Source organism: Colletotrichum gloeosporioides (genome assembly GCF_011800055.1).
Source record: "Colletotrichum gloeosporioides strain Lc1 chromosome Unknown consensus_21, whole genome shotgun sequence".
NCBI classification, from domain to species: Eukaryota; Fungi; Ascomycota; class Sordariomycetes; order Glomerellales; family Glomerellaceae; genus Colletotrichum; species Colletotrichum gloeosporioides.
In genome coordinates, this window is record NW_025544666.1 from 256792 (window position 1) to 281331 (window position 24540).

General features: G+C 54.8%; 6 protein-coding genes across 6 annotated transcripts; 2 read left to right on the top strand and 4 right to left on the bottom strand.

Annotated features, from left to right (window-relative positions):
* Window positions 1-122: 122 nt before the first annotated feature.
* Window positions 123-605, top strand: GCG54_00013038 (uncharacterized protein; the record flags this gene model as incomplete). The annotated part of the gene is made up of 2 exons (XM_045412900.1): window positions 123-378; window positions 487-605. The coding sequence occupies 2 exons, from the start codon at window positions 123-125 to the stop codon at window positions 603-605; spliced, it is 375 nt and encodes a 124-aa protein (XP_045267558.1).
* A 12161-nt stretch (window positions 606-12766) lies between these two features.
* Window positions 12767-14437, bottom strand: GCG54_00013039 (putative DNA primase large subunit; the record flags this gene model as incomplete). Its single annotated transcript, XM_045412901.1, has 4 exons — window positions 12767-12929; window positions 13001-13608; window positions 13656-14200; window positions 14248-14437. The coding sequence occupies 4 exons, from the start codon at window positions 14435-14437 to the stop codon at window positions 12767-12769; spliced, it is 1506 nt and encodes a 501-aa protein (XP_045267559.1).
* A 927-nt stretch (window positions 14438-15364) lies between these two features.
* On the top strand, window positions 15365-18566 carry GCG54_00013040 (uncharacterized protein; the record flags this gene model as incomplete). Its single annotated transcript, XM_045412902.1, has 5 exons — window positions 15365-15543; window positions 15817-17337; window positions 17411-17928; window positions 17979-18243; window positions 18302-18566. The coding sequence occupies 5 exons, from the start codon at window positions 15365-15367 to the stop codon at window positions 18564-18566; spliced, it is 2748 nt and encodes a 915-aa protein (XP_045267560.1).
* A 662-nt stretch (window positions 18567-19228) lies between these two features.
* On the bottom strand, window positions 19229-19978 carry GCG54_00013041 (uncharacterized protein; the record flags this gene model as incomplete). The annotated part of the gene is made up of 1 exon (XM_045412903.1): window positions 19229-19978. One exon carries the CDS (start codon window positions 19976-19978, stop codon window positions 19229-19231), a length of 750 nt encoding a protein of 249 aa, XP_045267561.1.
* A 1392-nt stretch (window positions 19979-21370) lies between these two features.
* GCG54_00013042 (uncharacterized protein) lies at window positions 21371-22295 on the bottom strand (the record flags this gene model as incomplete). The annotated part of the gene is made up of 2 exons (XM_045412904.1): window positions 21371-21391; window positions 21486-22295. The coding sequence occupies 2 exons, from the start codon at window positions 22293-22295 to the stop codon at window positions 21371-21373; spliced, it is 831 nt and encodes a 276-aa protein (XP_045267562.1).
* A 1228-nt stretch (window positions 22296-23523) lies between these two features.
* On the bottom strand, window positions 23524-23961 carry GCG54_00013043 (uncharacterized protein; the record flags this gene model as incomplete). The annotated part of the gene is made up of 1 exon (XM_045412905.1): window positions 23524-23961. One exon carries the CDS (start codon window positions 23959-23961, stop codon window positions 23524-23526), a length of 438 nt encoding a protein of 145 aa, XP_045267563.1.
* Between the last annotated feature and the right edge of the window lie 579 nt (window positions 23962-24540).

Here is a 24540-nt window from a genome sequence, read left to right on the forward strand (position 1 = left end):
CCAACTTTGGACTTTGACACCAAGCCAACTCCAACATACAACTTCACCAACGGTACACTGAACGTGCCAACCACCAAGGACATCTACCACAACACTTACCAACAAACACAAACAACACAAATATGCCTTCCAGCTCAAGACCTGCCAAGATCCACTACAGCTCCTCGTCCTCCTCCGACTCCGACCTCTCTTCCGCGTCCTCGTCTTACAGACAAAGCATGGACTCCGTCGCCAGACCGATTGCCTCCGTCGAGGTCCTCCGCTGCCTGCGCTGCGCGAGGTCCGTCGAGGCCACCTCCACCGACGACTCCAGCTCAACCGGCATGGTCCGCATCGCACACAACCTCTACTACTGCGAACGTTGTGCCAAGATGGTCGGTTACAAATGAGTGAAGCCGCCATGGCTGGGTGAACGGGTGACGGAACGACAACGACGAATTTCAACAAACAACACATCAACAACACCAACCACCGACGATGGCCTAGGCCTCAACTGCCCCAGACGCAAGACGGGCCAGACCATCACACGCACCACCACCGACCAGGGACGCCATGCGAAGGCTGTCTCGACGACGATCGGTGGTCACGACTCGGCTCGGGTATGACTTCAGTCTTACTCAGCTTGACTCTGCAACAGCCCTCTCCTCTACCTCAGAAAAGGGAGCAACAGAGCGAGACTTACTCCGGGACCCCAGGATCAGCAGTCGGCCGGCGATCCCAGGCCGCATTTGAGTTTGCACTAAGGCTCCGCGGGATGCCCGTCCTCTGAGGGCCGCCGATCACCTGCACGGCGGCACGTTGCGGCACTCGGGGCTTGCGTCAGGGTCCTATCATCCAGCCGACTCATCAATCATTCGATTCTTCCGCATTCAGGGCGGGCAATTGGCAACGGCTAGAGAAGCACAAGAGAAAAAGAAGATGCATTCCAATACAACCAGTCAGGTGGGGTCTTTGACCCGCTTGTCTGTGTTCGCCTTTGGATTCTTCTCGACCTCGCTTCGGATACCGTCACAGGGTCAACCCGTCCACGATGAAACAAACCCACCACGGGCCCCACGAACACGAACCCCAAGACAGGCACAGCACTTTGCGCAGTCAAGCAGCAGCCAGCAAACACCTGCCACGGCAATTGAATTGCATCACATTGCCTACCAACCAACAACAGGTGTCAACAACGGCAAGTCAACAACCAACCAACAGCACAATGCAGTCATGTGCCTGGCGGTTCTTTTGTCATCTGTGTCCGCCCTCTGCCCCGGGCATCTCCAGATGAACAAGACCCACTTTCGACGCCGACTCGGCGCCGACAGGACTCCCGGTGGGACACTTGGCTCTCTCTCCCACTACCCGTGGACGACAGCCAATCAAGCCGCCCAGCAGACGACGCTGTCATGGCCTGACATGATCTGGCTCCACTGCAGATGACTCTCGCCTTTCAATCTCGCATGAGATGTTTGGCTGAGAAGACATCTCGTCGCCCGTCGGGCGGTTGGCTCACCTGCCCAACCGTGGCTGAGCTTGGGTTTGCATCCTGGCCAAACGCCCAAACGCCCTATGGAATATTTTTTCTCTTCTCTTCATCGGCAGAGCCAGCTTCACTTCTACTTCTTCTCTGCCCAATGGGTTAGTCATCCCCGGTCCGGGATCTCCCATTGGGCACGGCGGGGATCCACCAGATCTCCTTTTCTCGGCACCTCATTGGCCGCACCCGGTCTCCGCACACAAGGGATCGCCAGCCATTGGGCAAAACCCCCAAGCACCAACCCATCCGTGCCCAGGGCCCAGGCAGCAGTCTCAGCGCAGCTGGGCATTCCATTCCGAACCAACGCACGCACTGCGCCTGCCTCGGCTGCTGTCCACAATCAGTCAGAAACGGGGGGACCCGACCTCGTCTTTCATCCCAAGATACGAGCCTCGCCTTTTCCCTCGCCAACGACAGGCATTGGCATTCAGTCCATTTGCCGACTTTCGCGCGGTACGAGATTGAATTCTCTGTTCCCCAGGGGTCCCTTCATTCCACACTCGCTACAACGAAAAGGCGTTGGCACCATCATGCTAGCGCCTTATGCGACGGGAGCAAGACATCATCGTGCATCATGTCTTTCACCCCCAAGGGATCCCCCTCCTTCAGGTTCCCCTGATTCCCCTCACTGCTGCAACAGTCGAGGGATTGGAGGGGGGGGAGCCACAAACGCACATGTCGACGATGCGGACGTCATTGGGGAATCATAGGGGTCCTGTTCCCGCCCGACAACGTCTCTAGCGGCACACGCAGGAGTCCCATTGGGCGACCGCCAGAAGCCGCTGACGTCGACGCGCATGAGCGCTATTTTTTTCTCACCACTGTTTTGACAACAACCAATATTCCTGTACCTTTTTTTTTGCTGCAGTTTTTCCACGGCGGGGCACAAGGGAATGGGGGAGCGGTATGGGAATGGCATCATGAGCGCTTACGGGGCGGACGGGGCACAATCCTCGTGTCCTCTTTTGGGTTTTATTGGCTTGTGTCTTACTCCCGCGCAAAAAAGTTCTGCAACTGGCGTTACAAACGGACGAAGATATCGAGACGGATCACTGTATCACAATACCCTCTGGGCAGCATTCAAAAAGCGGTGGAGCATTGGGAATTCAGGAATTGCATTGCAGATACCAGTCGAGACACTGTAGTGATAATGCGACTATGAACAAGAAACCAAATGAGGCAATTCAGTCAAACTCGTCTCTATCCTTTGTGAACACGCATCTCCTGCCTTATCCGGGCGCACGACAAACCCTACTCTCTCTCTCGCACCTGGCAATAAAACGAACTGACTCTTGGCCCTTCCGTGCTTTCCGCCTTTGCACCGGAAACCTTCCGAGCAAAAAGGGCCCTGAGCGCGCTACCTATCTCTCGCGGCGCTACTTTGCAATCTCCCGCGATTAACCTCGCGATTTGGCCATCTTGGCGTGGGGCCGTGATTACTGATTAGACGTTATCCGTATTCCTCATTCAGCCTTCCATGGGTTTTGGTTTTATCGATTTCTCCGAGGGGCCTTTTTGGGTGAGTTAGTAGACAGGGCGGAGAACTTAGACGAGGGCGCCATAGCGAGCCGCCCAAGGTTACGCCCGCGCCGGTGAATTGCCAACGTTCCTAGACGAGCTGAAACCCCGTGACTGCGCTCGAGGGCGCTTGCATTTTGCAAGAATGGTCCGCGGTAAGTGTGTTTGGCCCGAGGGGTATTTCTTGGGACACCTTGATGGGGTTGCGAGTATTACTGGAAGAGAACGTTCGGGCGTGCGACCTCCGCGAGGTCTGAATTGACATCTTGGCGTGTCCTGTTACGTGCTGCGATGATGATGATGTTTTCTTTCGCATGAAGAGGAGGCGCTGTGGGTGCATTGCGCATCGCATCCTGTGCTGTCACGTTGCGAGAGAACACAACCGTACAAGAGAAACGAAAGCCAAGTCTCGGTTGCGAGATCTATTGTTTCTAATTATTTCTCCTCGCATGCAGATGTTACATTCGACAGCTGTAGAAAAATGCTGCAAAACATACATCCAAGATGCGAGAGAATCTTGATTTTGGGTGAGGTGTGGTCCTGTACACTCCCCCCCCCCCCTCAGCAAACGGTTGGTTGGCTGCTTTGGTGTTTTGGCGGTGGCTGTGGCCGTTGCATGCAGCAAACCCGCCAACTGACGGCAAGCAACACCACCCTTCCACGCCTTCTTTCATCATCCGTGCAGGAAGGCAAGACGGGTATGTCAACGTCAAGCAGAGACCGGATGGCAGCCGACGACAGACAGGCACAGCCGCAACACCATGACCACCACCACCGCCCCAGAAAAAGGCATTTACGGAACGGCAGCTGGATACTGATCGTCGGCCCTGCGGCCGTCGCACACTGGTGGGTTTAGCTTAGCCAGCTACCCGCAGAACAAGAGGTTCGTCTCGCGCATGTCCGGCCAGCGAGCGCAGTGATGATCTCCAAAGGGGGAAGCCACCTCAGCCCTGCCTCGCTTAACCGCGAAACCGCCGGGATGGCGGTCGCAAGAAAGACGTGTATCAGAAACCGCGCTGGCGCGGGTGTGTCTCTTTTGCGTGCTTTGGTTTGTCCGTGGAGTGGTTATGCGCCGGAACGTAGCGAGACCGGCGCGGCTGAAGGACCCCTTGGACGGCGTCGTGTCATGTCGGTATGCTTAATGGGCTGCTCGGGTGGCATGAACTGGGCGCTTGAGACATGGTCTGCCCAGAGAGAGAGAGAGAGAGGCTTTGGTCGTATTCTACGGAGGTCACATCGTGGGCGCGCATGTGGTCGATGCGTTCTTGTCAGCTGCTGCTTCGGATGGGATGCGTGCCGGAGAAGACTCCGGGCAGGCGGCTGCGTGTCGTCGCACGGCGTATTTCTCGCTGTCTGCGGTTGTTTGGGCCTCTGCATGGCGCCCTGCCCATATCAAGAGCGCCCATGTCGGTTATGATATGGGAAGCACAGTCTACAATAGTACCAAGCAGGAGGGCGTACTGAGATTTGTCTGGTCGCAGTGTTCGTGGGGAAAACCGCGTGAAAGGGTTCCATCCATGCCACCGTTGTGTAGCTACCACGCGGCGCGACGAGTCGGGACATCAGCTCGGAGGGAGCCAGATGGGAATTTCATGGGATTGCGACGGCTGATTAGGGACGCCATGATGCAGCGTCGCGCGCCAAGTGGGAAAGATGAAAGGGATGAAGATGTGTGAATCGTGGGTTGAGACGGATGGGATGGCGGGGGCTGTCTTGTTTCAAGAGGTGAACATCACCATTATCCGCAGAGGCCGTCGCGTTGGATCATCGTGGGAGCGTCTGTGGGGTTGGTGTTGATGGCGGGGGAGGCTTTGCAGCTTGCAAGGCTGGCCATCACGACATCGACGGCGCCAGGGGGATCTACCTTACCCCGAACGCAGTCGAGCGCAGCAGCTGAAAATTGTGCAACAAATGTCACGGTAGGGGGACGGTTTTGGGATGACGGGGCGCGCTCGCGGCTGAACAGTTATTTCTAGGAGTATCCGTACCTCAGCCCACGAACGTTACGGAAGGGGCACGACAACAAAATGCACGGTTCAAGATGGTGAGCGTGCCGGTTTGGCGTAGAATACGACGCTCCCATTTTAGGGACAACGTTTTCTCTTTGACTCGCGGTTATGAATTTTGATTGATTACCCACTAGACAGCCTCTATCTTTTCTGGAGTACGGTTGTTACAGATTTATGGGCACACGATCTACGGTCCCTTAATGTGAGAGGTGAGGGTTCGCCGTGAGAGGGCAGGGCGGTTGCTAATTTTGGGGCTACATGTCTTTTCTGTTCCTTTTTCCTTGGTGAAGGACCTGGTTGATGCCGGTGATTCGGGGGACCGACCCAGCGCGCTGGAGCCTCACTTTTTCTTGGTGGCTATACTGAGCAATGATCTTCACTTGCTGCTCAGATTCGGGTGGGGAGGAGGGGGTCAACCTTGGAAATTTTGTGAAGAGAGCAGCTGGAGTCGTGATGGTGTCTTCTGATTGCTCAATTGAGATGTGCAAATCTTGAATTTTTTCGGCCCGGGGTCCTGGGTTGCCTCACTTGCTGCTATACGACTTGGTGTTGTTGCTTATCGCGTGCAGACACGAGATGGTGATAACCGTGTTCTTGTGCATCTCTACAGTCCTGTCTACACTAGGTTCACCCTGTTGACGCTATCTCGTGCAGCTGTTGTGTGTACATAGCAATCTTGCTGGACCCCTCAGATCTGCTAAATTTCAGGACAAGACAATCTTGGAGTGTGTTTCTGTAGATTGCCAGAGAGCGAGGCTCACGTGAAGGGTCCTCCTTCATGAACTGCTTTCCACTGCATGCCATGCCCCGCACCGGCGTCGACGACAGGGCGGGTTGAGAGACACTGAGGCTGTGGGCGTTTTGTTTCTCGACCACTTTTTCAGTTTTCCCAGAAACGAGGCTGCGCTGTGGAAGTATCTATGCAAAGCGAGACAAGAACAGAAAAAGACGGACGCTGACCCCGGAGGCCCTCCCCGGTGTAGATCCGGGTCTCGCAGATGCCGTGATGTTGTGGTCCGGGGGTGAGGTGAGCGTCTTCTGCCTTCGGGGGGGCCTTGAGACGGTGCTGGGTCTGCCGGCCTTTGCTGTCGGACGCTGCGGCCCACGGAATAACTGCAGATCTACTGCGGTAAACTGGCCTCTGCGTCGATGTGATTCGCTGGCGGCCTGCATTTTCGGTGGCTGGCTGAGCTTGGCTGTGCCTTGCGGCCTGCCAGACGAAACATTCTGGCTTCAAGGGAGAGCCCATCATCATTGCAGGAATCATCCCGCGGCGTTGAGAGGTGCGTGTGGCAGAGGCGGACGTCGCTTGCTCGGCTCACCCACCCGTTCGTTGCCAGCCTGTCCCCCGCAGAACCGTCTTCGCCCTTGGAATTTCCTCACGGCACGCCCTTAACGCCGTACGGGCGACGGAGAGATGGTCTCATCAACCCGAGGGACGGACGGAGCTGTGCTACCGTTTCTCGGTGCGGCACGGGGCAGCAGCATCACCGTTCGTGATAATCGGGGCAAAGCACCGATATGCAAAATGCAACAATGAGAGCATGAACGACGGCGGGGCGTTTGCGAGCTCTGGGCAGATGTTACGGATATTGACCATCCATCAGCTCACACGGTATCTTACTCTTTTACACGGAAAGGCTGGATTGGGAGTGACGCGCAGCCGTGCGTTCCTTTCGTGAGGCATACCAAGACGATACCAAGCCCCGAGGTGTTCCTCGTACTCTTTTCCCCCCTGGTTACCGAGCTTCTGGTACGATGAAGGGCAGTGCACCGCCGTTGGGGGAAGGGGGCAGAAAAACTCGTCTGATGTGAGACATGATCAAGCTTTCCCGCCGTGCCGCAACCCTCGTTCGTTTCCGATGGCAGCAGAAAGAGGCCATGGTGATGTCAAAAACGAGGCATAGTTCGCGAGACAAACCGGCTCCGCGAATCCCCCACGGAGCGAGCGGACGGCAGCGGGCATTACGGGGGGCGGGCGCGCGGCACAGATTAAGCATGCAGACAGACAGGCGCCGATGTACGTTTGACAGGTTTATGGCCTGATTGATCCTGCATCGTACCATGGGGCATCATCTTTCGATAGCTGCTGCATCTCATCTCGATTGTGGACTCGGCGTGTGGGCATTGCGGGTTAGGTTGTCTTCACATTGGGGGCATTGGCAAGCTGTCAGATCAGAAAACCTGGGACGTGCCTGTCGGCGAATTCTTCCCAGTGCAGAAGCTGCCTTGGTCGTTGGCGGTTGTTCACTTCCTTGGCTGAGATGATGCTATTCGGAACCACATCGGAACCCACTTGCCGCGCACCAATTTTTTCTACAGGTGTCAAAGATGCGTGCGTTTACCCACATGCCACGCAAGTTGATGGAGTTCAGTTTAATTCTCTCTCTCCTCCCCGCCGTGTCGCACGAGTCGCGGCAACGGTCCGCGGGAATTGGCGGGAGGTGCATGGCGGGTAAAGTTGTAACTTGACGTTGCAGACACTGCAGATTGAATCTTGGTTTTTGCGCGACGGCATCAAGGGGGAGGTCCAGGGGAGGGAAACGGTAGACCGGCCTGGACCCTTTCTTCGTCCTCCTCCCCGACGTCACGGCCGCGATCTCGCTGCAACCGCATGGCTCGTGCCAGAAATCCCACGAGAGCATCACCAAAACCCTCGACAAGGGCCAACTTGGACCTGTTCACGCGAGCTTCTAGACCTCTCATGGACCGTAGGAAGCGACTTTGAAGGGAAGTTAGAGTTCCGACTCGCATCGCGGGTTGTTCGGGGTCCCTGTTTCTGCGCCTACGGCGTGCCATCTCGGGGGGAGGGGGGCTGTTTGGAAATGTCACTGTCTAGGCTCAGTTTGGCGGGAGAGAGAGAGGAACACCCCCAACCCATTCTCACCGTCGCAACGCAACGCAGCGAAACGTCGCAGCCGAAACGGTCTGGACTCGGCCGGCGGGGTCTGCGATGACATCAAACCGACGCACCTCTGAACACGCGCCGCGGCGCTCACGGGTTGGGTAACGGGTTGATTAGCGGGCAAAGATGGCGCGGAAATGATCGGCTCCGGGGGTGGTCGTCTTTGCTGCCCCCTTCGTCCCGAGTTCTTTTAGAGTGTGGTCTTACCACGATGGGATCTCCGAGTCTTCCACGACCTCCTGCTAGTGTCGTCTTGGAAGAGTCTGTACTCCTTGCCGTCGGGGAGGGGGTGTATATTTTACGAACCGCAATCTTTAGTGTTTGGCTCACCGTCTGGCTCTTGCAAAGTCCGGGAGTCCGGGGCAGATGCGATCTCCTGGTAGCACAGCTATCCGTAAGCAGTCCGGCGCCGCAGGAATCTCGGCGTCTTGGATCTGTGGTCCCATACGTTTCTCGCGGGATCGGTGCGTTTCAACGGAGAAGGGGCAGAATGCCTCGGCAGCCTCGGCATGTTTGGTGTTCAGCGACGCTTAGACGGACGGGTTGAGGCTCAAGAGCGACGGCGTGAAATGCCGGTGCCCTTTCTTGCCGTCATGACGGCGGAGGAGCGAAGGAATTCGGGCTACGTATGCCAAATACGCACGCACGCTCTGTATGACGAGGCCGAGTATGTGTAATAGTTGACCCGGTGAGCTGGTCAGGCTAACACGGGAGCCAAAGACGGCGCGAGTACGAGAGACCGGCCGTGAATGGCTTCACTGACGCAACGCATGTCCCGCTGTCGTCGTCGACCACAGCCCGTCCGATCGACCGTCTGTCTGTCTGTCTCATAGTTTTCATGTCCATCGGCCTGAAAAAAGCCACCGTTTGTGCCCGAGTCAAAAACCCAACCCGTGGATTCGGGTTCGCGGCACCCAGCGACTGGTGATCTACACTGACGTCTCCCGAGGCCCCATCTCCGCGCTGCGTGGGAAAACTTTGAGATTGATCTTCGCTGCAGGCAATATAGATTGATTGGGCCGGAGGCGCCAATGGACCGGCTCCCAACCAACGCCCAAGGCAGAGCCAAGCGACGCCTTACTCGCACATCGGCAGATAACGCGCATCTGCTGATTGCTGATGGAACGTTTGGGTGAGCGATTAGAAAAATGCCACTATTCAGAGCCATGTATCCACGCCCGATCTCGAATCCCGGTCCCGGCGGAGGTCTCAGTCGCACAGCAGATGGCTGACTGACTGACGCCGACAAATGAGAGAGGCAGAGAGCCACCGAATAACCTAGGGCGTGAGAAGCCGCTAGGGACACGGCATTTCGTCACCCGGGGTCCGGTCTGGCGTCATAACCAATTCATCCATCCGCAACACAGACGTCCGAAACATCCCCCAAGCCTGGCTTTTCCTGGTCCAAGACACACGTGCTTGATGGCTGCCCCAATGGACGCTGCAGTGGATTCAGGTTTAGGTCGGCTTTTCGAAGGGTTCAAGATAGTGAGATGGAGACGGGGGCTGGACAAGTTGAAGGGTAGGGAGTGTGCATGTTGTCGCGGGATGGTTTTCCCCAGAGGAGCTTGGCTCGTGTCTTCGCGCGTTCAATGAGGTACAGGGAACCATCACCACCCCCAAAACGAGTCCCCTATCTTGTTCTTTTCTGGTGTATTATCCGGCCCCAGGGTCCTTGATGACGCTGGGTTGGGGACCCTGAGCCCTGATTGCTCTTGGTGTTGAGGGCCTTGGTTCGCGTGCGTCAGGACTGGCAAGCGTCGTCGTCGCGTCCAAGGACGTTTGACGCACCCTGCCTCTCCGAGGCTAAGCTGAGCTACGGCAGGCTTACCGTACATCTCTAGCGTTGCGTCCATGTTGCTATTTGAGAAATTCTGACGATGCGACCAACCCACGTCTGTACGGCGGGCGGGGGAAACACAGCAGCAGCATCTGTAAGGTCCTGCAACCCATCCCCCAAAGGAGGAAAGCGAAAAGGGCGTGTGCATCTATCTCCTGCTTCTCACCCGAATGTGCTTCTCTCATCTCGGTATGGGGTGGTGGTGGTCTGGCCCCCGTCAAACCTGTCGGTGGGTGAGGTGAGTCGAGGCCAAGCTGGTGCGGTCCCCCCCTGGGGTGAGGTCATTGTGCATAATCCGGCGAACCGTTCATGGCGCCCATCCTCCGTTTTTCCCGGAACCAGGCGTGCAGCAGCACGCCCGTTTCTGGATTCAGTAATTACCTTAGTTTCCTTGGACGTTCTCGCGGCGCGGCGTAGCGAAGTTGCGTAGGCCTGGCTGGGCCCCCGTCACCCTTTTTTCGAACCGTGTTTCCATTCACTACGGTAATGACGGAAACGGAGGGGAGGGGAAGGGGATCCAAAAACAGGGTCACGATGGTATGAACTGGTTTTCTCCGACAGGCGTGTGTTTGGTTGCTGCATATTCGACATATCGTGAATAGCTGCTCGAGAACCCCCCAGATGGATACAGGTACACCACCAGGTTCTAGATCCTCCAGCATTTCCACCTGCCTTGCCCCCTCGGTTCCTTTCGACTGCCAGGGCACGCTTCGGAATCGTGGCATGGAGCAAATCATGGGGCAACGGGGGTTCAAGACCATAGACCAGACCAGACCAGACCGGCCTCAAGACAGAGCCTCAGCTTTCTTGAGCTCCACAGCAAAAAAGCTAGTCGCAACCGCAGGGACAATTCCATACGTTCCGATCGGCGACCCTCGGCACAGTGGACGACGACGTCCATCGCGACCCTCTCTCTCATTCTCGCTTTTTGCCTTCCCGCTGCAACGCCTCATCTCAGGCACAGGGACCCCGGGCGGTTCAAGATTCAATCAAGGCCCAGCCCGCGCCCGCACCCGTCCATCGCGAGAGCACAACGGCCGACCAGGGGCCCGGAGGAACACCAAGGCCCATGCAAAGGGTCTAGACCACCCCTGGCCCGCGTTCCCTCCAAAACCTGGCCTGGAGAGGTTTTGACGGTGGTCTAGACCGGCCGATGACCGCGGCAGACAACGCCCTGGCTGGGGAACTGGGGAAAGTGATGGAACCTTAGGGCACCGCTCATCGTAGGTTTGCCTTCCAGCGGGCTGGATTTTTTCGATTTTCCGAAATTGCCCTAAGCTGGTTGAGGTTCTAGAGAGGCCTGCGACGGGGAGTGAGAGACACGTGCTTGCTGTTCGCGGCATGTTGCAGGACACTCGCTGTTCACCACGCGCAACACCAACACTCAGACCTGAGCCCACATACCGCAACATGCGAATGCCCTCTCTTCAGCCGTGCCCTTCTGCATAAGAGGCGTGTAATTAGGCGCAGCCCTCATCTCCGCCGTCCAACAAACCCATCGTCCCATCACCTCACTTACACCAAATGCCCAGCGCACGGGTGATCGCAGCCTCCCATTCCAGCCCTCCGCCATCGCAGACACGGCTTCAAAGCCGTCCAATGCGAAAAACTTCACAATCTCCCCACATGATTTCCCCCTTCCGCAGCCCGAGAGCGCACGCGCGCAACACGCGCCAGTCGCAAAAGCGCCATGCGAGCCAACAGATTCCACCGCAATCGCTCGATTCGAGCGCCAGGGACAAAAATCAGTCTTCAACCGCGCCTCAACGTTTCTTCGGATGAAAAAGTGCCGCAGAGGCACGGCACGGGAGAAGCAGGAAGGAAGGCAGGCCACAGACGGGAAAGACTCCCGTGATACGCATCGCCTGCCCAAAGCCGAGACCTTCCGTCTGCAGAGCTGCTGTTGATGCTCTCCCTTGCCGTCTTGAAAGTCCGTGTAACTCAAAACCGTGTGCAGTCCTGCCGTATCCTTCTCGGTGTTTCCAGCGAACGAGCAGCATGCCGCCTCAAACACACAACTCCAAGTAACCTCCCTCACCCATCCGAGGTCCTTGGCTGCCTCCGCCCAGACGGCAAAGACAAAGTCCTCTCTCAACAGAAACGGCCCGTCTCTAGCCTCCCCATCCCTTCCCTCCTCTCCCCCAAAAAGGGCCGCGGCTCAGTCCGTCCGTCCGTTTCGCCTTCACCGTCCGCGGAACGAAACTCCCAAACTGCCGCCCGCCGAAGCCGAGGTTTTGAAAAGGTTCAGAACGATGGGAACAAAATAAGGACAAGCCTCCCGAGGTACGAAACCGAACGAAACGGACCCCGATCGATGTACGGCGGATCCCACCTTGGCACTCCCCATTGTGTGTCTGTCTGTTTCTCTCCCTCCGCGGCCGACGGAAAGTCCAGATCTCCTGCGACGTGCCGGTTCCGAAGAGGGCCATGCGGGAAACGATTGGCAGCTTGGCGCTTTCCTTTCCTTTCTTCTTCCTTCAAATTTTGAGGTGAAACAAGACACGAGCACGTGGAAAATGTCAAATGCCCGCAAGGAACATGCCTCGTGAGAAACTCATTAAAACAACTCAAAGTACGCACAGTCGACTTTGTCCTTGCTCTGTCAGAAAAGGAAAACATGTTGCTGCATATACACCCCTCCAAATCCTGAACGCCGAATTATACTCATGGTCCGTGAGAGAGACGGAACCAAGCTGCTGGCTGGCTCTTGTATGTTCATAAGTGTAATCCTGCGAGACATTTGCCCAGTGTTTTATCCAACGCCTCCCAAAAAGGTCCAGACCGTCGTGGAACCCGCCCTTTCATCAAGCCACCCTTCATTAGTCAGGTCCAAATGTCCAAATGCAAGCTTGCCGTTCCTCCCCCACGGAGCCAGACTGAGCTTAATCAAAGCTTCTGCAAAGCTTGAGGAACCAGGAGCTTCTGGCATTTTGGGCCGTCTCGTGACCCTTGCTCTGCATGCCTTGCTCCCTTCACTCCTCCATCTTAACGTCCGCCTGCTTGTCGAGGTTCTTGAGCAGGTAGCTGCGCTTAAAGTATTCGTTAGGGTGCACAATGGTCTCGAGTTGTGCCGAAGTGAAGACGCCCTCGTCCTTTGCCTTTTTGAGTTCTTGCTTGTGCAGGTGCTCGAACACGCTAGGGATGTGTTAGTCAGGGTGAATAGAGCGGCTGATCGGGCATAGGGCTGGCTGAGCGGAGACACGTACCGATTACACGCCATATGAAACTTCTGATTCTCTTTATCCTCCTTGACTCCATTCAACGTGGCCCGGTCGCTCACGCCCATGGCTTGTACCAGCGTCGTGAGGTTCTCGAGGTTAAAGTGGCGGTAGGGGCAGCCGTGGGCCTCGCCTGGGCCGGGAGGGTGCTCGGTCAGGATCTTTTGGCAGCTGAATGGGCTGTAGCCGCCGCCGCGGCGGTTCGAGTCGCCTCCGACGTCGCCGTAGACGTGGCGCACGTTGTAGCGGTATTCCTTGTTGAAGGTGTCGTCGGTGATGTTGCGGAAGCCCTGGCGCCAGAAGACCAGGCACTCCTCGAGGTTCAGGCCGATGCCCTTGAGGAACAGAGTGTACTGCAGACGGCCGTAGTGTTTGAGGTGGGCATCGCGGCGGAGGGAACGGTGCAGGTGGGACATGCAGGCCGGGAAGTGTTGCGCGAGGTTGTCGATGTTGCGGGCGGTGATCTCGGCGCCGACGGGCGCTCCCGTATTGGAGCTGTAGGAGCTGTCGGGGGTGATGAAGTTCTTGGAGAGGTGGTCGAGGATCGGGGTGAGGCGGTCGTCCTCGTCGAGACGGGGGAGCGCGCGGGCCGTGAGCTGTTGACGTTAGTCTTCGTCTCCCGCCTGATGTCGGTGATGCATACCTCCAGCTGCCTCTCCAGCCTAGAGACGAATTCGCCAACAACCATGCTGGCCTGTTCTCTCCCCGGGACGAATGCCTTGCCCTTCTTCAAAAACACCTTGCGCTGCTCCACAAGTTCTGGTACACGGTCCCAGTCGACCTTGAACCAGTCGTCGTCATCCATGGCGTTGGCGCCCCGCGTGCGTGACATGGACTTTAGCTCTTGAGCGTACATTGTCTTCTCCTCTTCCGTGACAGTCTCCCACCAGTCGAGACTCAGGCTCTTTACGAAGGCAGTACGCTCTCTCAGGTCGTCGCTGTTAAGCCGCAGGCGGAAGAGCATGGTCTCTACGCGGACGAAACGGCGGCGGAGGTCTTCTGTTCTTGAGAAGGCCAGGCGGAGAATAAAGTGACTGTAATGGTCTTTTTGGCGTTGGGAGAAGAGCTTCGGCGAGTGTGACATGTTCGATTCGAGGGGGAGGTACTTGTCGAGCAGCGGCTTCATGTGATTCGCGACTTCTTGGGGAGACTTGTTGCGGAAGGCGCAGGCTTCGAGCTCGGCGAGGACTAGACATGTCAGCGGGCGATGGGGATTGTTCAAGAGCACAACGCACTCCTTAGGCGGTCAATCGCCCATTGTTCAAACTGCTCGAGGGTGATGTCTGCCGTGGGCGCATCGGCGTAGAAGTTGAGGCGGTGGGGGTATTCGGCCTCCTTGTACGTGGGCGACGCGAACTGCTTCTTGCGATGGTCGAGGACATTGCGCCGCTTGGGGTCGATCCGGTTGTAGTCTTGTTTCAACATCTTGAGGTTATCTAGGCATGCGGGTTGGCGAGGATGACGATGGTTCTGGTGGTGGTGAGAAGAGAAATGCTGCGTCTGGCTGGGGTGTCGGCGTCGCAGGGGACGCGTCGAGCGCGTCGTGGGGACAATTCAATTAAGAGGCGTCGGCCAATGGGAGCGGGCCGAATTCAATGGTGGAGACGTGCACCCGAGATGTGTCAGCATGTCATCGGTACGTACCTGCTCCTCCAGATGAACCAGTGTTGATGCTGATTCTTTCCATGTGAATATCATCATGTCTCCCTCTCCCTACCATATCTTTGCAGGTCATTCTCTTTTCATGAAACTCCCGATGCCATGGTAAACAAACCAATTCAGATCAATGGATCGCCGCATCAAACAATCACCTGAACAGAGATGCATGCCGACACGCTCCATCAATGTTCCTAATCTCGGTGTGAACATGCTTAAACTCCAGGCAACCAAGGGCGCCCATCCCGAGAAATCCAGCTGCTGTATCCGGAACGAGCTCGTGTAGGTCCGCCAGCAACAAGCCAGCCATCGGTCCCCTTCGTTGCGAATATGCAGGACATCACGTTTCTCTCCCAGTGCATACCGACGCATACCGAGCGAACCCCAGACGGCCCAACCAGAGCCCCAGGCCCCTAAGCCGGTGCCCCGCGTGACCTGCCCGCCGATTCCTAAATCTCGTGGCCCCACCACACCTCCGGGGGCCCCTTTCAGTCAGCCTCAGCGCCGGAACGCTCCAGGCAGCCTTCATCAACCCCGTCTGTCGGCTTCTTGACACACATTTCACGGCACCGAACCTGATCCTGTTCTATCATTTTGTGATATGCACTCATCCTCCGTCCACTAATTTGACGTGAACCTTACCGTCGTCGTCCTTGGAACCCCTTCAATACGCCAATGTCGCCTTAGGCTTTCGAGATGGCTTCCCTGTTATCTCTCGGCCTCAACCTGCGTCTTGCCGACATTGATGAGGACCTGAAATCGCACTCAGGTGCTCTATCATGGCCTATTAACGGGATCGGAGGGAGTGCCCCTCGACGGACCCACGACTTCATTGATGACGTCCCCTGTTTCGCTTATAATGAAGTCTTCGAAAGGTACGCAAATAGTTCTTCATACTTGCGATCTTATATCGGAGGGTTTGATGCCCACGGCGGCTTCTCTTTGCGAATACACTATGGATTGGTTCGGGAAATGGGAACAGCATGAAAGGGCCTGTTACACCTACCTTCAAACTGCCTGCTTTGGGATCTGCAAGTGCCGAGGTCGAGACCTCACCTCCAACATCTTGCGCTGTTGCAGCGTCACCAATGCACAGTCCGACTCGACGGCTCGGCATCCCAGCCACAAAACTGACAGCTTGGCAACAGCGGCGAAATCTTTCAAGCCGTCTCACCCGGCTCAGGCATCTACCTGCCTCTCCACTCCTCCCCTTGCCCTCAACCGGCCTTCACTCTCTCCAAGTCTCGGCCGGCCAAGACCATAGAGCTGGATGTTCACAGCCTATCCCTCTTGCAGTCGCTCGCCATCGCCATCCCCTCCCCTTTCGACTTTGCTTCTCTCTTGGCAAACTACAACACCCTCAAGTCTCATTTAGAACATCTTGAGACCATCTCGCCAACCCACCCCACCACTGTCGAACTACGCCTTCTCATCCGGGATCTCCTCTTAGACAGAGCCCTCTATGCCGGTGTTGGCGTTCAACTCCACCCGTCACAAGGGCTGTTATCCATCAACCAGCTTCATGATATGCACCAGAGGAGCGTCGACGCAGGCCTGGATGACCTAGACTCCTGCTTTTCTCTCGGGCTCATACCTGACATAGTCACCGACCACTACCTCGAAGGCCTGTGTGCTCGATTTACCGAAACCGCCCTTGCTGGTGATCTCGCATCATTGCATGAGCTGTGTGAGCCATTCGTGCGCTCCGGCGAGATTGAATGGCAGACAAGTCCGGATCTGCTTCTGAAGCTACTGGACTGTGGCCGTCTAGACATTTACCGCTACGTCCTTGATCTCGCCTCACGGACCAAAGACAAACATGACACCCAACAAGGGCCATGTCTGTCGGATATAACCCACGATGCCCTGCATGTGGCAATTCGGCTCGGTCATTCAGAGCACGTCCGAGGACTTCTCCAACAAGGGGCCACTTTCTTGGGTGTCTACCAGGGCGAGGAGGCCGGCAGCGGTGTTGTTCTCACTCCCCTTTCGGCTGCTGCCTTCTGGGGCCAGGCCGACATGGTGCGCTTGATTCTAAGCCACAACATCATGGCTGATGGTGCCCAAGAGGCTGCTGCGATTGCGCTTTTCAACGACGACACGGAGATCATGCAGATTCTCTTGTCATCCGGTGTCACCAACCCACCAGCAGAACTCCTACCGGAGGACACTGTCAACTCGTTCGCAGAGCTTAGTCTCATGGATCATTATGCTGGCTTCACGGTGAGCAAGCCAGACGCCGTTGAGCCCATTGTAGGGTTCGCTTCTGCGGACGAGGTTCTCTCGCCGTACCCGTTGGTCAACCAGAGCATGTCGACATCAACCGAGAGGCCCCTCCGGCGACCGATATCAAATCTACCAAACGTACCCGTGCAGCTCAAAGGCTCGCGGCGTCAGAGACACTTGCTTGGTCGCGATCTTGTCACGAACATGCACGAATTGTGCTCTAAGCTGCGAGACGTATGCAGCCGCTCGACTTACGACGAGTTGCAAGACATGGAAGACGAATACATGGATGGCGACGGCGTTTGGTATCGTGGCATCGATGTCTTCCGCGGCCTAATGCAAGACAGCCCGCCATCGGCTTTGGGCGAAGTTGTCGACTCTCTATTGGTGGGAAACGCCATTTGCCTCACGTTTTTCAAGAACGACGGGGTCATCTTCAACCAGTACGTTAACGACACCGAGAATGGCTCGCTGAAGTGGGGAAACCTCCAAGTGATGATGCTAACATGAATTTAGGTTCTGCAACGATCTTAACAAGTGGCGCTCAGTTCTTCCCATCTCGTCTGTCCTACCATTTGATGAGGTTGCACACGAATTGTGGGAGTTCACTCCAGCAGACGAACCATCAAGTGACCTTGATCTCGGAAACCTACACCACTTTCAAGGACTCGTACAAGGCCTTCTCGCGCTTGAAAGACGAAGAGAAGCTGCCCCATCGCGAAGCTCGGCTTCCGGAAGCAGACTTGCTGCCATCCAGAGGGCTTTTGAGACGCATGAAAGCCGGCAAGGGGTCGCCCAAGGTCAGGCCATCCCAGGTCGGTCTCCACCGCGGTCTGTAGCTCATTCGACCTCATCGACGCAACAAGACGATTTCACGTGGGCAGACTTCCTCCATATGGACCGCTTTGAGGAGATGGCGAGAGGGGGTTCGAGAACGCCGCCTGCACTCCCGAACAGCTGGGAAGATGCGCTCTCCTCGACCATGATGTTGTTGGCCTCGGTCGCATTCTCTGTTGTTCTCTCTTTGGTGATCGGTGAGCGAAACTCAACTTTCTTGATAGCCACAGAGCTAACAACATCGCAGGTCTTCACGGCTCGACAACCCGCATTCTCCAAACCATCTCCGGGACCCTTCCCGGATACGCCCGTTCATATACCCTGCTGGCAGAGTACCTCGCGATGCACAATGTCCTGGTCACACCCAAGCCAGACCCTTTCCAATCAGCCACTCCATCCATCGTTCCACAATCACCTGCATACGGGTCAGAAGCCGGCATCACCCCGAACAGCAGTTTCTCTTCCTTGAACACGCTAGGCACGCGCCGCAACGTCTCGTCATCCAGCATCAGGTATGTCCCTATGGTCGAGACTGGTACCCAGACCGAACAGCGCTGACCGCCTCTGCAGTAGCATCGCCTCAACAGCCTCCAGGCAGTCGTCGCGCGACCACATGATACGCGGCACCAGGCTGCCGTGCCCGACGCCGCAGTGCACCAAGACGTTTTCCAGCGTCAGCAACCGCAACAAGCACATCCGCGAGGGGTGTGCGTTCACGCGCGAGAAGAGACAGCCTTACCAGTGCAGGAACTTTCCTTGCACGAAACAGTTAACCACAAAATGGTACAGAGATACTCATGAGAGAGAGCGGTGCCGGTTTAGGCAAGCGGAGTAACATCGGGATGGAGTTTGCATCGGCGTTGGGGTGGAGCGATTGGCATTCGGCTGGCGACAAAGACTGTGCATTCACAAGGAGAATGATTGCTTCCCTTTAGAGGCTTGAAGCACTTAATGAAATGAGACCGCCTATTTTTCTTGTGCTATACTGACTACTCTTGCTGTGGTTATACTCTACCTTACCGTCGTCACTTCTATCATTGTCGCTTCTATCGTTGTCGTCGTTTCTATCGTTGTCGTTGTCGTTGTCGTCGTCATCGCTATTATCGTTTCCGAAAGGAGTAGTTAAATACACAGAAAATATAGCCGCGCAGACACAGGAATTTTAGGCGGTCTCAATGAAATTACTGAATACAATTGGAAGGCGCCTACGACTAATGACCGCGTTGGTGGTTGTGGACATTCGGCCGACATGAGCGCCCCACCTCTACGTGCGGGGTACATGATCTGCAAACTTTGCGTCATTTCCATCAGCACATCCTCGATAGTCTAGTGGTGAGGATATCGGCTTTTCATTGAACACAATGCGCCGGGGACCGGGGGTCAATTCCCCGTCGAGGAGTTTCTTTTGCCTTTTTGTCGCACATTGATTGATCATTTCTTTTTAGTTCCACTTTGTCCTCATCTTCTTTTTCTGCATTGCTAGCATTACATGGACCCTCACGGATTGTCAACCGCCCCTAACCTGTACTTGTCCGAAAACATCGGCGCCCACATCCTCTCCATGAAGAACCCAATCTCAGGATTGCTCGAGTTTGCCTTCTCAAACTCATCCAGCGCTTTCTGATAAACGACCTTGGGAAGCCTTTGAATCGTCTCCCGCCTCACGGAAAACGTGCCGCCGTGCATCGCCCGGATCGCAGGCGGGTGCCGGCTGCCGACCACCCTGGTCCAGAACTGCCCGGGCGTGTACGGCGCCAGCGCCAGCGTCTTCTTCTGGCTCTCCGTGATCCAGAGCGCCTGCTTGGAGCTGTTCCAGTCGATCTTGGTCCAGTCCGCGACGTCGTGGAACAAGGTCGGGTTGAAGGGCGTGACGTCGTCGGCGGGGACCTGCAGCGCCATCTCGATCATCTGGTCCGGGGTCGTGGCGGCAGGCGCGAGGAGGTCGAAGGGGTCCGCCTGGGTGAAGATCATGACGTCGTCGAGGGTGTCGTAGTTTGTGGCGATGTGGAAGAGGTGCGTGTGGCCCTCGCGGCCGATGTTGGGGAGCGGGACGTAGGAGCGGAAGGAGGAGTGCTGGATTGTGTCGTTTTCCTGCGGGACGTTGCCTTTGGCGTAGATTGTGGTGAGGTTGGAATGGGGCGCCCAGGGGTCGAGGGGTTCTTTGAAGCGGGCGACGACGACGCCGAGTTTCCCTGGCGCGGCCGCGACGAAGGTCGCGAGGAGAAGGGTGAGGATGAGCGCGACCATCGTGAACGACGTTGGTAATGTTGGGATTGAGGTTGGGTTGAGTTGGGAAAAGGAGGAGAGGGGAGAGGGAGTTGGGGTGGGCATTAATGTGATGAACTCCGTGAACTCTAATCTGTGGTAGTTGTTGCAAGGGGGTTTGAAAGAGTTCATCCCACCGGTAAACCTTCACAGGCGGTAATGTTACGATCCGAAGCTTGAGCCATGGGACAATCTCGGTCAACCAGGTTTGTAAGATCGCATCGAGGGCTTCGGATATAATCGTCCTTTGAAAAAGCCACCACCTTGAGTTTCTTGTGAATAACGAAGTATTTCGGATAAAAGCTTGCCACAAACTCCATGCAGGTAGGCGCTGTCGAGGACAAAGGAGGACGTCAATCAAGTCCTCTTTTTGCAGAACCAACCACGGCAATCAAAGCAATATCATCTATGCAGAGATCTAGAGACAAGATTTCAAATCACCCGGCAAGCATGAGAACATCCATAGTGGCTTTCCTTGCGAGATTAGCCATCCGGGCGAATAGAAGGCACAGACGATGTCATGGACAACGGCGGAAATAGGGATGACAATAACACGAAGAGCGAGAGTAAGCGCTTTAGAGAAGGAAGCAAGAACAAACTATTGACAATAGAAAAATGACTATTGGAGATCACATGGGCAGTTATTCTCCCGACTAGACAGAAGTATCTGCCCGGATGGCAAAACTCTTACTTGTTCCTTGAGTCCGTGTTCTTACAAGGGTATAATCACTGATTATACCTCAAGATGAACACCAGTATCGACCAGTGCCTTAATGTCCTCACCCGGAATTGGATCTTTCTCCGCATCTATTTCGTCCATTCGTTTGTTCCACCATTTCCAGAAATCACGAAAGGACTGAGGCCTATCCCGTAGCTTTGACTTGAATTCGATCATGAGTTCCTCCAAAGCTCTTACTAAATATCGGTCCTCCTCTTGAATTTCCTTGACTTCCATAGGATCCATTAATGTGACAAGGGGAGCTCGTGACTCTAGCCTCTCAAATGGACATGGAAACAAGACATGTGTACAGCAGGTATGACGCATTCCCAGCCTATCGAAAGTGCACACTCGAACAAAGGCTGCCTGAACATTGTATTCCTGCTTAGAGAAGAGGTCAAGTATCATGTTCAAGTCTTCCAATGGCGTCCCAATTCTAGGTGGCAGTTTAAATTGAGGCCCGTACCATGTCTTCGTATACAAAGAGGTTGAGCAGCAGCCCCCAGGCGCACAGTAGCATTGGCAGGGGTCTCGACACACCTCCGAGAGTACTGTTCGCAGTAGTAGAGTGTACTGGGACTGAATTGAAGAAACAGCCATATCTTTGTGCTGTCTGAATGCTGTGTGATCTCCCAAAATGCTCGCGACGCGATGTACTACGCGAAATTCGAGATACTCTGGAGGAGGAATTGTCGACGACGATGGTGAAATATTAGGGATGACTGCAAGCAAACTGGCTTGTTTTTGACAGAACCAGTTGATAAGTCTTACGTAACGGCGAAAACTGAAATTGTCGACAATCATGAGCGGTGTATACCCATTCCAGAAGGAATCGATGTTGTCGAAACCGGCGTTGAACAAAGCTTCTGCCAGGATGTCGTCCATATAGCGCGCATGATACAAGGAACCAGGCCTTATGTTCTTGAAAATTGCTGGCGGGCGGACTAGGTTGCGCTTGAAAGACCCCACAACTTCAAATGCGGTGTCTCTAAGGAACGTCATGTTGCGCAGGTTGAGACGAACCAGTTCTGATTCGGGAAGGTGTTCGAGAGCGTACCGAAGCATTTCTGTTCTGCGGTCCACAAGCACCCTCGTCAGAAGGTCGTAAGTCTCCCTTCGCTTTGATCTGGTGCGCTCGACGTCGAGAAAGGGAACATAGACAGACGTGTCCTCCAAACTCACCGTCGCATTCTGCTCGAGCAAAAGCGCAACTGATTCGGCATTGGCCCAGTAGATGGCATGTTGCAGCGGTGTGTGACCCGCTGAGTCTGTCGCGTCAATGATCGACACACATGTATCATTGGCCAATTCGAACAGAATTCTCAAGCCCAAAGGCCAACAAACGGATAGATGCAGTGGAGTATGTCTATGATGGCCCCGTTCAAGGACATGATCTCTTGACTGGCTTAATAGCCGACGAACATCTGCTTCCGACCTTCGAATCAAAGCTGATGATAATTCGCCGTAATCGAAGCCTTTGAGAATGTGAGTCAAGACATCCAAAGTGTGTAAGGAAAACGTATCATGCACGCACAATGGAGGGTGTCTCCAAGAGATGGAAACAGGCCTGGGAGAATCCATGATGAAACCCAACCATCATCGTCTTCCCCTTCGTAGACCGCGTCTCGCAAGATTAGTTCTCGGGCAATGAAACCCGAACCTACAACATAGTCATCAACATAATCGCTTTTTTGTGAACGATACGACAAGAACCACCACAAAGGGGTACTTTGGAGCATGCCAGTCAGTTATTTCGTGACGATTTAGATAAATTTTCGGCATGCTTACGCGATTCTTGCCCTTCCATTGATGGGAACACCCATTGACACCAACGTTGCCACAAGCTGGATGAAAAGATGAGCTCTATTATTAGGCCAACGACAGGACGTAAAGACGGAGCAAGCCCTCTGGGACACACTTAATGAAATGGAATTAGATGCGATACTAGGGTTCACTTACGTGTAGAACATTCTGCTCTTTTTCCGTGATGTCTGTTGGCCAAGCTTTGTGATCCAAAAAAAGTTGGCGCAACCCATGAGCTATCATTGATAATTTCGCTCCCGCCTCACTTTCTGTCACTGTCCAGTCTATATCTCTCAAAGATTCTATGAGTTGGAAGGCAGGACTGTAATCACCAACAACCGCTGTCAGTGTGAAATTGGGTTGTACCTGAAAATCCCTCATAAAGAATTGGGAATAGCGGACGCTGACTTTCCAACGAAAAAGAGTGCTGAAAGCCCTGATCTCGCCACATATCGTTCGACTTCTCTTGTTGAGGAAGGAAACGGGACAGCCTTCTTCGTGCTTCAGTATTTCGGGTCTTCGAGAGCCAGGGCGGACGTTTCGAATGCTATATCTGCATTTGCAAACGAAGTTTGAAAGCGTTGGTGTATTGCTTTCTCCGACCTGCTGATGTTTCTGGGAGTACGATCCCATTGTAAGATCGGCCTCAGATAAAGAGTATTTGGTTGACTGTGTACTGCGATCAAATGTCTTGCCATTGTTGCTCAAATTGTGCGGGTTTTCCGCTCGAACTGTTGCGTCTTGTCCTTGGACAAGACGGCAAGTCGTCTGTAATTCCTTGTCGGGGCGCGCTAAAACCAATCGTTCCAATCGGCTCAATCTATTGTCTATGCTCTTATCTATCTGGGGTAGCAAGAAAGATATTTGGTCTGTCGTTCTTTGTCCCTGTAAGATGATAGCAGATGAAATCTTGGCAGCCTCTGAGACTGTAGAGTGAAAAACTTCCGTCGTGCGGTCACTACTAAGCTGTTAAGATGACTCCACGCCCATTTAGTGTTGAGACATACTAGTTCAGCAAAAGCAAGTAGGTAGAGAGAGCGTTTTGGAATTCGAGCATCTGGGACTTGATACTATCGAATTTGTCTTTTTGAAATGGAAATTGAAGTTGTCGTACGAATGCCTTTCCCTGTTGTCTGAGACCGGAAGGAGCTTTCGGGCGAGAGTACTTAGTATTCAGCGCTGTGAATTCCTGCAGGCATATGGTGCATGTGACATGGCAATCTTCGAATGTCGCTGCTAGAGGTTGGTCGACCTGCGACTTTTCCTTCATACGGCCTTCGATCATGTGAAGAAAAGCTTCCAATCTTTTTGCATGTTGACTGAGGGCCAGGATCTCGCTGCCTTTGCTCCGATATTCCCGACAGTACGCGTTCAGACCTTTGCAAACCTCGATGCCCAAGGATATAAGGCCAGCTATGCCGGTGGCTGCTGAGAAGGGATCCATGGCCCGTAGATCGGCTACAATAATTCGGGCCGCACTCGATGACTGTAGTGTCTCGCAATCGATAGTAGCCGTTGGTGGACCGTGGACGTAGGAAACATTCAAAGAACTTTCGCAAAGCAAACTGCGACAGGACCATGAGAGTAAACCTGTGAGTACCTTAGATGAGCGTTGGAAGCAAGATGCTAAGTGCCTTCTATGAGGGGTCGGCGTCATTATGCATGTCAGCCAAAAGAAGCGCGTAGCTAACGTTGCCTGCAGCACAGCCTGCTTCCAAAAGCCACACACATCCGCATGAAAGATGCAGAAGACCATGAAGATTGGCTGCCTGATTCGTCGTAGTGACAACACCCCCCAGCAACCCCCAATGTCGAAGATATCAGGCCACTTGGCGACAGCTAGACGATTACCGGTCAGGCCTGTATCTTCCCAACCCAGCCCGATAGCCCACGAGACCGGAAAACCCCTAACTTGGTGTTTTCCTCTATTGTCTTATAGAATCTTTCCTGGGAGAACACGCTCAAAACTGGAGCTTGGGCCTCATGATCAGCGACTACCTTAGGAGGGAAACCATCTGTGCGA